Source organism: Micromesistius poutassou (genome assembly GCF_964030765.1).
Source record: "Micromesistius poutassou genome assembly, contig: SCAFFOLD_5797, whole genome shotgun sequence".
Lineage (NCBI taxonomy): Eukaryota > Metazoa > Chordata > Actinopteri > Gadiformes > Gadidae > Micromesistius > Micromesistius poutassou.
In genome coordinates this window covers 1-14,196 of record NW_028177385.1, presented here as the reverse complement: position 1 = coordinate 14,196, position 14,196 = coordinate 1, and the positions used below count along the sequence as shown (strand labels likewise).

Genomic DNA, 14,196 nt, shown 5'->3' with positions numbered 1-14,196 from the left:
CCTCCCCCGGCCGCCGCCCGGCCCCGGAGACCCCCTCACAACACCAACCCCAACCTACGGCGAAGAAGTCGACAAAGTCAACAGAAACGGCCGTCTAATCGGGTAAAGTTGTAGTTGTCGTGCTGATACAACAGTGTCATTACTTCCACTGTTGTTTGTGTTCATAGGCCTGTAAGAGATCCACCCATCACATGAAACCACATCCGACACATCAACCAACCAGCCATATAACATGGTTTAGACATGTTGTTAATGTGTGTGTGTGTGTGTGTGTGTGTGTGTGTGTGTGTGTGTGTGTGTGTGTGTGTGTGTGTGTAGGTGCTCTTAGAGAAGGTGTTGGGCATCACCTTGGCCAATGGCAGCAGTCTGGCGTGTGACCCCTCCTCCGGTCTGGTGGCCTACCCTGCCGGGTGAGTTATGGTCCTCCATCTTTAGTCCTGGGCTCCTCCACCTTTAGTCCTGGGCTCCTCCACCTTAAGGCCTGGGGTATACCACCTTAAGTCCTGAGGTCCTCCACCTTAAGTCCTCCACCCTGGGGTCCTCCACCCTAGGGTCTCAGGAGTTCTACACCCTCCTTCAATCTACAGCCTAGGTTCTACTCTGCAGGGTGAGTTATAGGTCCTACAGCCTAGGTTCTACTCTGCAGGGTGAGTTATAGGTCCTACAGCCTAGGTTCTACTCTGCAGGGTGAGTTATAGGTCCTACAGCCTAGGTTCTACTCTGCAGGGTGAGTTATAGGCCCTACAGCCTATGTTCATCCTCAAGTAAACAATGAGAATGTAACAATGGAGGGGTTGCACCATGTGTATGTTTCTTTTTAAATGCAACAACTGGCCTTTGGGGCCCCCAACATAATATGTTAGGGGGCCCCATCATGTGATATGTGATCATTAGTAGTGTTTATATTGCATGGCTGATGGCAGCGGGGCCACTAAGGTGTCTCTCTGTGGGGTCTCTGTGTGGTTCAGGTGTGTCATAGTCCTCCTCCATCCTGCGAAGAACCAACAGAGTCACATCATCAACTCATGCAGGTCAGTGTGTCTCCTCCCTCCTCCCCGCCTTATCCTACTCCTTATCTAATACACTCTCCTCCTTTTAGAGGAGGCTTCTATACCTCACCATCTCATACAATATCCTCCTTTAGAGGAGGTGTTCTAGAAGCTTCTCTCTGTTCAAGGAAGATTGGGGATCAAAGTGTGTGTGTGTGTGTGTGTAGGAAGACAGTGTCGTCGTTGGCCTTCTCTCCGGATGGGAAGTACCTGGTGTCCGGGGAGGTAAGAAACCCTATCCTCTCATTGGCTGGTTTTGGTCACCTGGTCAGCAGCATCATCAAGACCTCCTGTTCCGTGTGTGTGTGGTGTGCGTTCTGTGTGTGTCTGGGCAGAGTGGCCACATGCCGTGTGTGCGTGTGTGGGACGTGTGTGAGCGCTCCCAGCTGGCCGAGGTCCAGAGCCACAAGTACGGCGTGGCCTGCGTGGCCTTCTCCCCAAGCTCCGCCTACATCGTCTCCGTCGGTTACCAGCACGACATGACCGTCAGCGTGTGGGAGTGGAAGGTACGCACGCACGCACTCACACACACACACGATAAACAACGTGCACGTTGTTAAGTGCACCTAGGCCCATTGCATCATGATGAGAGACATGATGGAAAGATCTAGAACATGATGTCATGTCGATACTGATTTTTGTGTGTGTGTGTGTGTGTAGAAGGGCACGGTGATAGCCTCCAACAAGGTGTCCAGCGGCGTGGCGGCCGTCTCCTTCTCTGAGGACAGCAGCTCCTTCGTCACCGCGGGGAAACGACACGTCAAGTTCTGGAACCTGGACGCCTCCAGGGAACGCAGGGTGGGAAGCACGCACACGCACACACGCTCACACACATTCACACGCTCACACACACACATACACTCACATAAACACACATTTATACACATGCACACATAACTCAGACTTAAACACCCGCTCACATACACACGCGGTGCGTCTCTAAGTCATCAACCGTCTGACCTGTGATTGGCTCCTCACCTGTGCAGGTAAATAGCACGGTGCCCCTGATTGGCCGGTCTGGGCTGCTGGGGGACTTCAAGGGCAGCGTGTTCTGCGGCGTGGCGTGCGGGCGTGGCGCAGCGGCGGCCAACACGTACGCCGTCACCAGCGGGGGGCTGCTCTGCCTGTTCAACAAGAGCCGCGACCTGGAGGCCTGGGTGCACCTCAAGGTGTGTGTGTGTGTGTGTGTGTGTGTGTGTGTGTGTGTGTGTGTGTGTGTGTGTGGTAAGCATATTGGCTCTTTATGTTCGGTTATGTGATGGTGCTCCTCTCTGTTCTCTCCCTCCCCCCCTGGGTCTCTGGTCTCCTCCCTCCCCCCTGGGTCACTGGTCTCCCCCCCCCCCCCCCCCCCCCGGGTCCCTGGTCTCCTCCCCCCCCCCCCGGGTCCCTGGTCTCCTCCCTCCCCCCCTGGGTCCCTGGTCTCCTCCCTCCCCCCCGGGTCCCTGGTCTCCTCCCTCCCCCCTGGGTCCCTGGTCTCCTCTCTCCCCCCTGGGTCTCTGGTCTCCTCCCTCCCCCCCCCCGGGTCCCTGGTCTCCTCCCTCCCCCCCTGGGTCCCTGGTCTCCTCCCTCCCCCCTGGGTCCCTGGTCTCCTCCCTCCCCCCCCTGGGTCCCTGGTCTCCTCCCTCCCCCCTGGGTCCCTGGTCTCCTCCCTCCCCCCTGGCTCCCCCTGGTCTCCAGACGGCGTCGGCCCGCTGCCTGGCGGTCTCCGAGTCCTTGGTGTTCTGTGGCTGCTCTGACGGGACGGTGCGGGTGTTCAGCCCCCTCAACCTGCAGTTCCTCTCCAGCCTGCCCCGCCCCCACAGGCTGGGGGTCCAGCTCCAAGGGTTAGTACCTACAGGGGTTAGTACCTACAGCACTACCACCAGGGGTTAGTACCTACAACACTAGTACCAGGGGTTAGTACCTACAGTACTAGTACCAGGGGTTAGTACCTACAACACTAGTACCAGGGGTTAGTACCTACAGTACTACCATCAGGGGTTAGTACCCTACAGGACTACCCGCAGGGGTTAGTACCTACAGCACTAGTACTAGGGGTTAGTACCTACAGTACTACCATCAGGGGTTAGTACCTACAGCACTAGTACCAGGGGTTAGTACCTACAGTACTACCATCAGGGGTTAGTACCTACAGTACTAGTACCAGGGGTTAGTACCTACAGCACTAGTACTAGGGGTTAGTACCTACAGCACTAGTACCAGGGGTTAGTACCTACAGTTCTAGTACCACCAGGGGTCAGTACCCTACACCCTATTTTTAGGTTCTTCTGTTTGGGTTCCCTACAGGACGGAGTCCCCTGATTGGCCCAGCCAGCCGGTGTACCCGGACACTGTGGGGGTGACCTTCAACCCCCGGGCGGGTCAGCTGACCTGTGTGTACAACGACCACAGTGTGTACGTGTGGGACGTGCAGAACATCCTCAACCCCACCAAGATGTACTCGGCCCTGTACCACAGCGGCTGTGTCTGGGGCGCCCAGGTACTGCAGTAGTATAGTAGTATAGTAGTACTACAGTAGTATTATACGAGCCCTATACTCGATAGATAGATATACTCTGCTCTCCACTGTCTGGAGCACCCAGGTACTGTAGTAGTATTATACGGGTACTATACTCTGGTAGATATACTCTGTACTCTCTGGAGCGCGGCGGTAGTACTACTGTTATACTAGTACTGTAGTAGTAGTAGTATACGAGTACTATAATACTCTGGTAGATATGCTCTGTACTGTGGAGTGCTCAGGTAGTACTTCTGTTATACAAAATTGTAAAACTCATTCAAGTACTTGAATGCTCTAGGAGTTGTAAGCTCTCTGATTGGCCCGTTCTCCAGGTGTATCCTGAGGTGGAGGGAGGCCTGCTCCCCGCCTCGTCCTTCCTCACCTGCTCCTCGGACAACACCATCAGGGTGTGGCTCCCGGATGGCCCCCCAGGGCCGGCCCCCGACCCTCGTACTGGGGGGGCCCCGGCCCCCGCTAACCGCTACAGCAAGGTGACCTCCTGTCCTCATAACCAGCACTACCAACCTGTACCTGTTTACACCATGTACCGTACCAGTACTGTTTACACCATGTACCGGACCATGTACCGTACTAGTACTGTTTACACCATGTACCGGACCAGTACTGTTTACACCATGTACCGTACTAGTACTGTTTACACCATGTACCGGACCATGTACCGTACTAGTACTGATTACACCATGTACCGGACCAGTACTGTTTACACCATGTACCGTACTAGTACTGTTTACACCATGTACCGGACCATGTACCGTACTAGTACTGTTTACACCATGTACCGGACCAGTACTGTTTACACCATGTACTGGACACTAGTGAATATACTACAGACCACTAGTGTTGTTTACAGACCGGACCACAAGTATGTTTACACTACAGACCGCTAGTTGTAGAGGGTGGTGTAGCAACACTAAGGTGAGGGTGGTGTGTTTCAGGACCTGGTGAGGGTGGTGTAGCAACACCAAGGGTGAGGGTGGTGTAGCAGCACTACGGTGAGGGTGGTGTAGCAACCCCAAGGTGAGGGTGGTGTGTTTCAGGACCTGGTGAGGGTGGTGTAGTGACACTAAGGTGAAGGTGGTGTGTTTCAGGACCTGGTGAGGGTGGTGTAGCGACACTAAGGTGAGGGTGGTGTAGCGACACTAAGGTGAGGGTGGTGTGTTTCAGGACCTGGTGAGGGTGGTGTACGTGGGAGACGACACGCAGCACCTGCAGGATGCCGCCGGGGCTGATGGGAAATCGGGCGTCCGGGTCCTCGGAGTCAGCCCTGATGGACGCCACATCGCCGCCGGCGACCGCAACGGAAACCTGCGGTGTGTGTGTGTGTGTGTGACCTATACTGTATGTGTTATGTATACTGTGTGTGTGTGTGTGTAACGTATACTTTGTGTGTGTGTACACTGTCTGTCTGTAACGTATACTGTGTGTGTGCAGTGTGTTTGGTGGGCGGAGCCTGGAGGAACTGGTGCAGATCGAGGCTCACGACTCTGAGGTGTTGTGTTTGGAGTTCTCTCCCGCTGATACAGGTGAGCTGGTGGTGTTGACGATGAAGACTGTGGTAGTGACTGATGATGATGATGATGAAAGGTAATGATGGTGGTGGTGGTGGTGGTGGTGGTGATGATGATGGAGACTTGGTGGTGATGATGATGATGATGATGAAGATGGTGTGATGGTGATGATGAACTGTGATGGTGATGATGATGCTGATGAAGACTCTGTGTCTCCAGGTGTTCAGCTCCTGGCGTCGGCCAGCAGAGACCGTCTGATCCACGTGTTCAACCTGGAGAACAACTTCAGCCTCCAGCAGACACTGTACGACCACTCTGGGTCCATCACCGCCATCAAGTTCACTGGTACTACTACTACTACTACTACTACAACATTATGTTTTTATAGTGCTTTGAACTTCCTACCCAGGGACCACAGGTGCAAATTAGCTGTTTAGCTAACCCTGGTATAGAACCTGTTCTATACATGGTCCCTGTTAACAAAAACCAATAAACTAAACTACTACTACTAGATACTGTATACTAGCCATACTACCTGTGTTGTAGGTCCTACTTCCTGTGTTGTAGTAGCTGTTTCCTGTGTTGTAGGTCCTACTTCCTGCGCTCCGAGTGCAGCGGTCAGCCTGGTGAGCTGTGGAGCCGATAAGAGCATCTACTTTCGCCGGGCGGAGCAGGTGGGTCTACGTTCCTCTGGGGTTAGTACCTGTAGCTGGCAGGGTTATTACCTGTAGCTGGTAGAGTGACCTGTGGGTCTACGTCCTGAGGGTTAGTACCTGTGGGTCTACGTCCTGAGGGTTAGTACCTGTAGGTCTACGACGTCCTATAGGGTGAGGGTAAGTCCTGGTCCTCACCCTGTATCTCCCCCCCTGGTCCTCACCCGGTGTCTTTCCCCCTGGTCCTGATGGTGTCTCCCCCCCCCCCTGGTCCTGATGGTGTCTCCCTCTCCCCTGGTCCTGATGGTGTCTCCCCCCCCCCCCTGGTCCTGATGGTGTCTCCCTCTCCCCTGGTCCTGATGGTGTCTCCTCCCCTGGTCCTGATGGTGTCTCCCACCCTGGACCTGCAGACGGCGGAGGGCGTGGTGTTCTCCAGGAGCCACCACGTGGTGGAGAAGACCACGCTGTATGACATGGACCTGGACCCCTCCCGCCGCCACACCGCCGTCGCCTGCCAGGACCGCAACATCCGGTGGGTCTGCTGAAGGGGCTGGGTTCTAGTGGAGGGTCCTGGTTGTGATGCTTGGTTCTGTGTGGTTCTACTGTTTCTGTGTGGTTCTAGTGTACTGTGTTGGCGGTTCTGTGTGGTTCTACTGGTTCTGTGTTGTTCTAGTGTACTGTGTTGGTGGTTCTGTGTGGTTCTGTGTTGTTCTAGTGTAATGTGTTGGCGGTTCTGTGTGGTTCTACTGGTTCTGTGTTGTTCTAGTGTAATGTGTTGGCGGTTCTGTGTGGTTCTGAAGGACCTGGTTGTTCTCCTCAGGGTCTATGAGGTGGAGACGGGGAAGCTCCAGAGATGTCTGAAGGGGTTCTCCAGTGACGACGGAGCCGTGCTGAAGGTAGGAAGCAGACTGACTCCTGGCTCTGGATGAGAACGTTCTCCGGTGGAGAGCGGCTGAGGTCAGCGGCTGTATGTTCTGTTCAGGTGCAGGTGGATCCGTCTGGGTGCTACCTGGCCACCAGCGGCTCCGACCGCAGCATCTCCATCCTGGACTACGAGACGGGGGAGACGGTGGTGACGCTGTTCGGACACTCGGGTAAGCCCCTGAGTAAGAACTCTGGCTCCCAGTAGGACCAGCCCGGCCCAGTCTCGTGCTCATGTCCTGTCTTGGTTTCCATAGAGATCGTCACCAGCATGAAGTTCACCCTGGACTGCCGCTACCTGGTCACCGTGTCCGGGGACAGGTGAGCTGCCTGCCGTGCTGTCAGCTCTGTGGGGCGTCTGCCGGCTCCCCGTGTGTTCCTCACTCTTGTGTGTTTTCCAGCTGTGTGTTCCTGTGGCGACTGGACTCCCAGATGACCAACACCATGAGGAAGACGCTGGCCCAGAGGAAGCTGGAGGCGGGGCTCATTGTCGACAACAGACCAACCAGCAAGCAGCTCTCGATCAGGTCGGACCCCCTGACTGTGAATGCTCCCTAGGTCCGTTATGAAATGCGTGAGCTGTTGAAGTGACGTCCGTCACTCTGGTCCGTTCCAGGCGGGAGACTTTCATCGCCGTACCTGCGGGTCAGCGGCCTCTTCCTCCCACCCTGGAGGAAGACGGAGAGGCTCCCCCCGAGACCCCCGCCCGCCTGCTGCCCCCTGAGGGTGAGGGACGCTCCTCCGCCCGCCAGTGACTCGGCTGTTGAGGGTGTAGACGTGTGCTGACGGTGTTTCTGTCCACAGAGTCGCTGCTCCTCGAGACCAACGGCAAGCTGCCCATGTGGTTCCGCAAGCTGGTGAGTCAGACGCTAGTGCTAGGCTAATGCCAGGCTAAAGAGCACCATGCTAGGCTAATGCCAGGCTAAAGAGCACCGTGCTAGGCTAATGCTAGGCTAAAGAGCGCCGTGCTAGGCTAATGCCAGGCTAAAGAGCACCGTGCTAGGCTAATGCCAGGCTAAAGAGCACCGTGCTAGGCTAATGCTAGGCTAAAGAGCACCATGCTAGGCTAATGCCAGGCTAAAGAGCACCGTGCTAGGCCACGCTCCATGGTGATATGACGCAGCGATGGTGACAGAAATGACCAGATGGAAAAGGTGTGCTGAATATGATGTGTGTGTGTGTGTGTGTGTGTGTGTGTGTGTGTAGGAGGGCGGGGCCGGCCTCCAGGTGCCAGCGGCTCCGCGGGGGCGCTGGGCTCAGCAGGCCTGCCCCCTCACTATTTATAGCCCCCCCGCCGCGAGCCACGCCTCCCCCAGCCTGGGGGAGGAGCCAGAAGAGGAGCAGGACGGGGAGGGACCCTTCCACCCCCAGAGTCTGGACAGCCTGCTGTGCAGCATGGAGGAGGAGGAGGAGGAGGTGGAGCAGGAGGAGGAGGTGGGCTGACCCCACACATTCACATCTGGAGAGCTGAGAGACAGCTGTAGCCAGCTCTGTTGTGATTGGCCAGACTGTAGCCAGCTCTGTTGTGATTGGCCAGACTGTAGCCAGCTCTGTTGTGATTGGCCAAACTGTAGCCAGCTCTGTTGTGATTGGCCAGACTGTAGCCAGCTCAGTTGTGATTGGTCCGTCCTCCAGGCCGCTGAGGAGCCCTCCGAGCCGATTGGCTGTGAAGGCGATGACATCATGAGCCAAACCTTTGTTTCACCTTCAACCTTTACGGCAGAAGGGTGAGTAACATAGAGCTAGTGAGATACTGCAGTAATACAGGTTAAATACTGCACGAATACCAGTTAAAGTGTGTGTGTGTGTGTGTGTGTGTGTGTAGCGACTACGAGGTACAGGCAGCAGAGCAGCGTGGTGTTCGTCAGGGGGCGGAGCCGGGGGCGGAGCTGAGCCAGGACTCCGCCTACTGTGACGGATCGGCCGGATACCAGCAGGATGGTACGTACACGTGTGTGTGTGGACAGGAAGTGATGTTTGTGGACAGGAAGTGATGCGAAGCGGCGTCTCTCCCCAGACACAGACTCCCTGAGCCAGGCCAGCTCCCTGGGGAGCTCCGGGGTGGAGGAGGAGGAGGCTGAGGAGAACCCCGGCCTGATGAAGACACACTTTGACACGCTGGCCACGCCCACAGCGGCGCCCACAGGTCTCACTCATTCACCACCCTCACTCACTCACTCACCACCATCACTCACTCACTCACTCACCACCATCACTCACTCACTCACCACCATCACTCATTCACTCACTCACCACCATCACTCACTCCATCATTAGACGGTGCTTCTCAGCCTTCAATAGGCCAATACGGCCTATTGAAGGCTGAGAAGCACCGTCACTAAGCACAGTAACCTTTGAACCTGACCTTGGACCTCCGCAGAGCATTTTGAGATTGACCTTTGACCTCCGCAGAGCGCTTTGACACCGACCTGCGGACCCTCCAGGGGTCGGAGCGGACGTTCCTCAACCCCCGCCTCAGCATCTCCACGCGCTTCCTGTCCCGCTTCCAGGACCGCCTCCGGTCAGTACCGCCCCTTAGAACCGCCCCCTGACCTCCTCAGTACCGCCCCCAGACCCCCTTAGAACCGCCCCCTCGGTCCCACCCCCTTACCCCTTAGTACTGACCCCTGACCCCCTCAGTCCCACCCCCTGCCCCCCTCGGTACCGCCCCCTGACCCCCCTCGGCACCACCCTCTGACCTCCTCGGTCCCGCCCCCTGAAACCCTTGGTCCCGCCCCCTGACCTTGTGTTGATTCGTGTGTTGTGCTTTCAGACCCGGCCCCCCGCCCTCCCTCCCTCCCCCAATCTCTGAAGAGCCCTGCCGACAGGTAGGCCACATGACCTGCAGTCACATGACCTCCTCCTGTCACATGACTGCGCTGGTGTTTGTGGGTTTGACCGGTGTTTCCCCGTCAGGTTACCCGGCCCCAGAGCTCCGCCCCAGAAGCCCCGACAGACTCCAGAAGAGGAGGTGAGCTTTAGAGTAGTACTGTAGTACCAGGTCTTTAGTGGTACTTTAGAGAGTAGTACTGTAGTACCAGGTCTACAGTAGTCCTTTAGAGATTAGTACTGTAGTATCAGGTCTACAGTAGTCCTTTAGAGATTAGTACTGTAGTACCAGGTCTACAGTAGTCATTTAGAGATTAGTACTGTAGTACCAGGTCTACAGTAGTCCTTTAGAGAGTAGTACTTTGGAGAATAGAGCTGTAGTACTTTAGAGAGTAGTACTTTAGAGAGTAGTACTGTACTTCCAGGTCTACAGTAGTACTTTAGAGAGTAGTACAGTAGTACTGCCCGTTGTACTCTAATAGTACTGGCAGTACTAGTACTATTAGTTAAATATTTAACGCGGTCCCAGTGTTTTTAATTGTTTTTAACTGTACTTCACAATCTTCTGTTCAGCAGCCAACACAAACACTGACTTTATAAAACATTGTAAAGGCAGTAGTTTAATCTGAAAAGGCATTTAAGTCGGTTATACAATGAGAGTCCAGCTTCATGGCAGATTGTGCGAGCTACCACTGTCCACAACAACAGCATTGTTTTGAGAGGGGAGAGGGAACGGACCATGACATCATCGTTCGATTTGGGGAACTCCAACGCCGGCCGATGAGGTCGTAGGGGGGTGGGGGTGGGGGGGGGGGGCGACCACACCTCCTCATCTGGCGCTCACTAAAGCAGCTCTGGGATCGGCCCGCCCGCCTGTCACTCTAGTGAGGGTGTTGAGGGCCCTGCCCGTGGACTCCATGAGAAGACGGACTGGCCTGCCAACCCATCAGCCCCTGCTCCCCAACCGGTCGCTACGGCGACGCAAAACCCTGGCGGTCATCTACTGCCGAGGAGGGCTGGGAGGTGTGTGGCCGACCATGCCCGGGGGCGAGGCTAGAGGATACTGGGGGTGTGGCTAGAGGGCACTGGGGGTGTGGCTATTGGTCCCAGAAGGGGCGTGGCTAGAGGGCACTGGGGGTGTGGCTATTGGCCCCCGGGGGGGCGTGGCTAGAAAGCACTGGGGGTGTGGCTAGAGGGCACTGGGGGCGTGGCTAGTGGCCCCAGGCCGGTACCTGGTGGTGTGATCTGGTCTGAAGGTGGTGCTGCAGTCCTGTTGTCCTTCAGACCAGGGGCAGGTCTGGGGGCGGAGCACGTGGCTCCCCTCACGCCGGGCTGCAGGGTAACGCCCACAAGCCCCCCAGGACGCGGCTGCCTGTGATTGGACAGCAACACCACGTGAACGACTGAACGAACCCCCACAGCGGTGACTAGAACGCAGCGTGTCGGTGTCTGAACGCGGGGGTGTGGTGTGAGCTGCACCGGGGGCCTCGTGGGTCTCTGCTGGGGTCTCCGTCACCCGGGGGGGCGTGGTCTGGTGTTGGATGAGCCCACGGCTCCTGTGATGTCAGAGTGTAACCGTGCTCCTCATGTCTTGGTTCCCAGCAGAACTCCCAGACAGGAGCCTTTCCACCAGTCTGCCCAGCATGGGGCCAAGCGAGGGCCCGCCCCCACCAGTCCCCCTCCCTCTTCCCTGCCCCCCCGCTCCTACTGCCTCCCCCGTGGAGGAGGGGGTGCGGACCCTCCTCCCCTCCTCTGTATGCGTCCCCTCTCCCCCGGGCGACCCCACCGCTCCCAGCCCCTCCCCCCAGAGGACCCCGTGTCTCGTAGCCGCGGCGTCGCCGTGCCAACCGGCTGTCCTGACCGACGGCGAGGGTCAGCACAGCGTCTCAGGAGGTCAGGGGGCGGCGTCATCGGCTGACCCCTCCTCCTCCCCCTCCGCCCGCCCTCAGCCCTCCTCCTCCTCCCCCGGGGGGGATGCCAGCCTCCAGGAGGTCCTCTCTGCTCCAGCTGATGAAGGTATGACTCCTCTTCCTCCTCCTCCTCGTGGCCGTGGTGCCTGATGCTCCTGCTGAGCTGCTGCTGCTGCGTGCTGAGAACTGTCCTCCTCTGTGCAGGTGAGGAGCCCCTCAGCCTGGAGCCGCTCGGCCTGGAGCCCCTCAGCCTGGAGCCCCTCAGCCTGGAGCCCCTCAGCCTGGAGCTCTGTCAGCAGGCTGCTCAGGAGCTGCAGCAGGCGGTGCGCCGGGCGCTGAACCTGCAAAAGCAGGTTGGTACGGGGGGGGGGGGGGGCGGGGCCAGGTGGGGGCGGGGCCAGGTTTGGGTGGGGTCACGGGGCGGGGCCAGGTGTGTGACGTGATGCTCCCTCTCTCTGCAGGTGGCCGGCGTGTGTGCGTCTGAGCGGCGTGTCCCCATGGCGACTGTCCTCAAGGAGGCGCTAGCCTCCGCCCACAGCGACCTCGGCGCCGTCTGTCTGTCTGGCAGGCAGTGCGGCCCTGACTCCGCCCCCCCGCAACCGGAGGCTAACGATAGGACGATGGAGCTGCTGGAGAGATACTCGGACCTGCTGCTGAACATGACCCGCGGAAAGCTGGAGCAGCAAAGCATCATGGGAGGCGTGGACATCCCTGGGTCGCAGTAGCAGCAAAGCATCATGGGAGATGTTCACTTTCCTGGGTCGCAGCAAAGCATCATGGGAGATGTTGTCTATGTTCCTGTCTTCGTGTAAATGTTTTGTATAAAGGTTTTATATTTAAGTATTTAAGTTTTGTGCAAATATCTGTTGAACTGTAAAATGTTATTGTAATTTTATATATTTTTGGAGAAATGGAAATCTGGTTTTCAGTGGTCTCCATAGCAACACGTCCTATTATGGGATGTGTTGTGCGGTCAGCTCAGGACACGCCTCCACTTTCAGTCAGTATTAAAGTTTTAAAGTTTCAGCTTTGCTCTCTGAGCCGTGAATAAAGCAGCGTTCTAATGAGTCTGTCTCCTGTCCTCCTGATCAACTCCTCAAAGTATTTGATTTGTAGAAGAACTAGTTGACCACTTTAAACTAGTTGATTTGAAGTAAAACTGAATTACTTTAAACTTGTACTGCAGTATGACTTGTTCACTAGTTTAAACTTGTTGAACTACAGTAGGACTTGTTCACTAGTTTAAACTTGTTGTACTGCAGTAGGACTTGTTCACAAACTAGTTGTACTGCAGTAGGACTTGTTCACTAGTTTAAACTAGGTCTGTATTTGATCATTTTGAGGGTTAAGTCTCACCACGCACAAACACACACACCACTCTCCCACCGCACACGCAAATATGTGGGTGTGGTCAAATCAGGAAGACGAATCGAAGTTGGTGGTGATTGGCTGAGAGAAAAACACAACAAGTAGCGAGGAAGAGAAACTGACAGGAGACAAAGTGAACAATATAAGTTACATCTGGATTATTATGAGCTGTGTGGCCGTCCAGACACGGGGATGATGAGCTGTGTGGCCGTGAAGCCTTCCCCGGTCTCCGGGTGGAAGGGGGAGGTGATCCGCCAGCTGAAGCGCCGCGACCAGAGGCAGCGCGACGCGTTCAGCGACCTGATCCGACACTGTGAGTACAGAGGTTAGGATCTATGGAAGAGTGCACTCACAGGAGGTACAGATATGAACACACACACTAAGTAAAGATGTATGAATATGATATATGTAAGAATACACTCACGGGATGTAAAGATATGAACTCACACACTAAGTAAAGATGTATATGATATGTATCCAGTCCTACTGTACTTGGACGGCTTCTGCGTGTCACTTCATAGTCATCGGTGTGTGTCCAATGTCGATAATGAATGTTGGTATTTTACCTTCCATGTTGTTCCGTGTCGTGAAAAGTATTCAGTAAAGCAGGAGGAATCCCTTTTATTTTGTACGCATCTTTTTCGTTGTTTTTTTATGTTTCTGTTGGCAAAAAGGTAATTGATTCTGCATATTGATCAACTAATCAACAAAAATCCATCTTTAATGACAACTAATTAAAGATTGAGGGCTAATTAAAGATTGGGCCTGTAGCGGTTATTGAACGGATGTAGAGTGGATGAGAGAACATGCCTTCATGTGATAGTCAGTGTTGTGCCAGGTGTTCTCAGTGGGTAATAATGTGATAATAATAATAATAATAATAATAATAATAATAATAATAATAATGAGCCCTCTAAGGTCACTTAGTCTTACGTCACTAAGTCTAAGGTCACCTAGTCTAAGATCACTTAGTCTAAGGTCACCTAGTCTAAGGTGTGTGTGTGTGTGTGTGTGTGTGTGTGTGTGTGTGTCTGTGTGTGTGTGTGTGTGTGTGTGTGTGTGTGTGTGTGTGTGTCAACAGACGGCCGCATGCTGGAGAAGTCCAGCATCTCTGCAGGGTTCCTGAGGACTGCCAGGTAACCATGACAACCTCCACCACCCTCCCCTCCTCTCTGAGTCTTGTTGTTTGCTTGTAGTATTTTGTATAAATGGAACATATGATATATTGTATAATAGATTACAGATTGAAGATTTGCAATAAATCATATTGGCGATCTGGATATTATTACTTATGATGTGAACATGAAGACATGTCTGTCTGTGTGTGTGTGTGTGTGTGTGTGTGTGTGTGTGTGTGTGTGTGTGTGTGTGTGTGTGTGTGTGTGTGTGTGTGTGTGTGTGTGTGTGTGTGTGTAGGGTCCCCTCAGGCCCAGAAGC

General features: G+C 55.0%; 1 protein-coding gene and 1 long non-coding RNA gene across 2 annotated transcripts; both read left to right on the top strand.

Annotated features, from left to right (window-relative positions):
- Positions 1–3: 3 nt before the first annotated feature.
- LOC311376179 (WD repeat-containing protein 62-like) lies at positions 4–12,420 on the top strand (the record flags this gene model as incomplete). The annotated part of the gene is made up of 31 exons (XM_084491044.1): positions 4–102; positions 319–410; positions 969–1,031; positions 1,217–1,274; positions 1,385–1,555; positions 1,710–1,847; positions 2,036–2,218; positions 2,727–2,872; positions 3,336–3,528; positions 3,882–4,040; positions 4,735–4,880; positions 5,002–5,093; positions 5,298–5,423; positions 5,667–5,752; positions 6,142–6,263; positions 6,552–6,627; positions 6,714–6,825; positions 6,910–6,973; positions 7,054–7,179; positions 7,269–7,378; positions 7,457–7,509; positions 7,859–8,086; positions 8,288–8,379; positions 8,478–8,593; positions 8,670–8,798; positions 9,065–9,173; positions 9,426–9,480; positions 9,569–9,623; positions 11,084–11,497; positions 11,596–11,744; positions 11,853–12,420. Coding segments are annotated over 31 exons (4,026 nt in total), but the record flags the coding sequence as incomplete, so codon positions are not given.
- Positions 12,421–12,852: 432 nt separating this feature from the next.
- Positions 12,853–14,194, top strand: LOC311376178. The gene is made up of 3 exons (XR_014643867.1): positions 12,853–13,072; positions 13,841–13,895; positions 14,176–14,194. It is a non-coding gene; the product is annotated as an uncharacterized lncRNA (long non-coding RNA).
- The last annotated feature ends 2 nt before the right edge of the window (positions 14,195–14,196 follow it).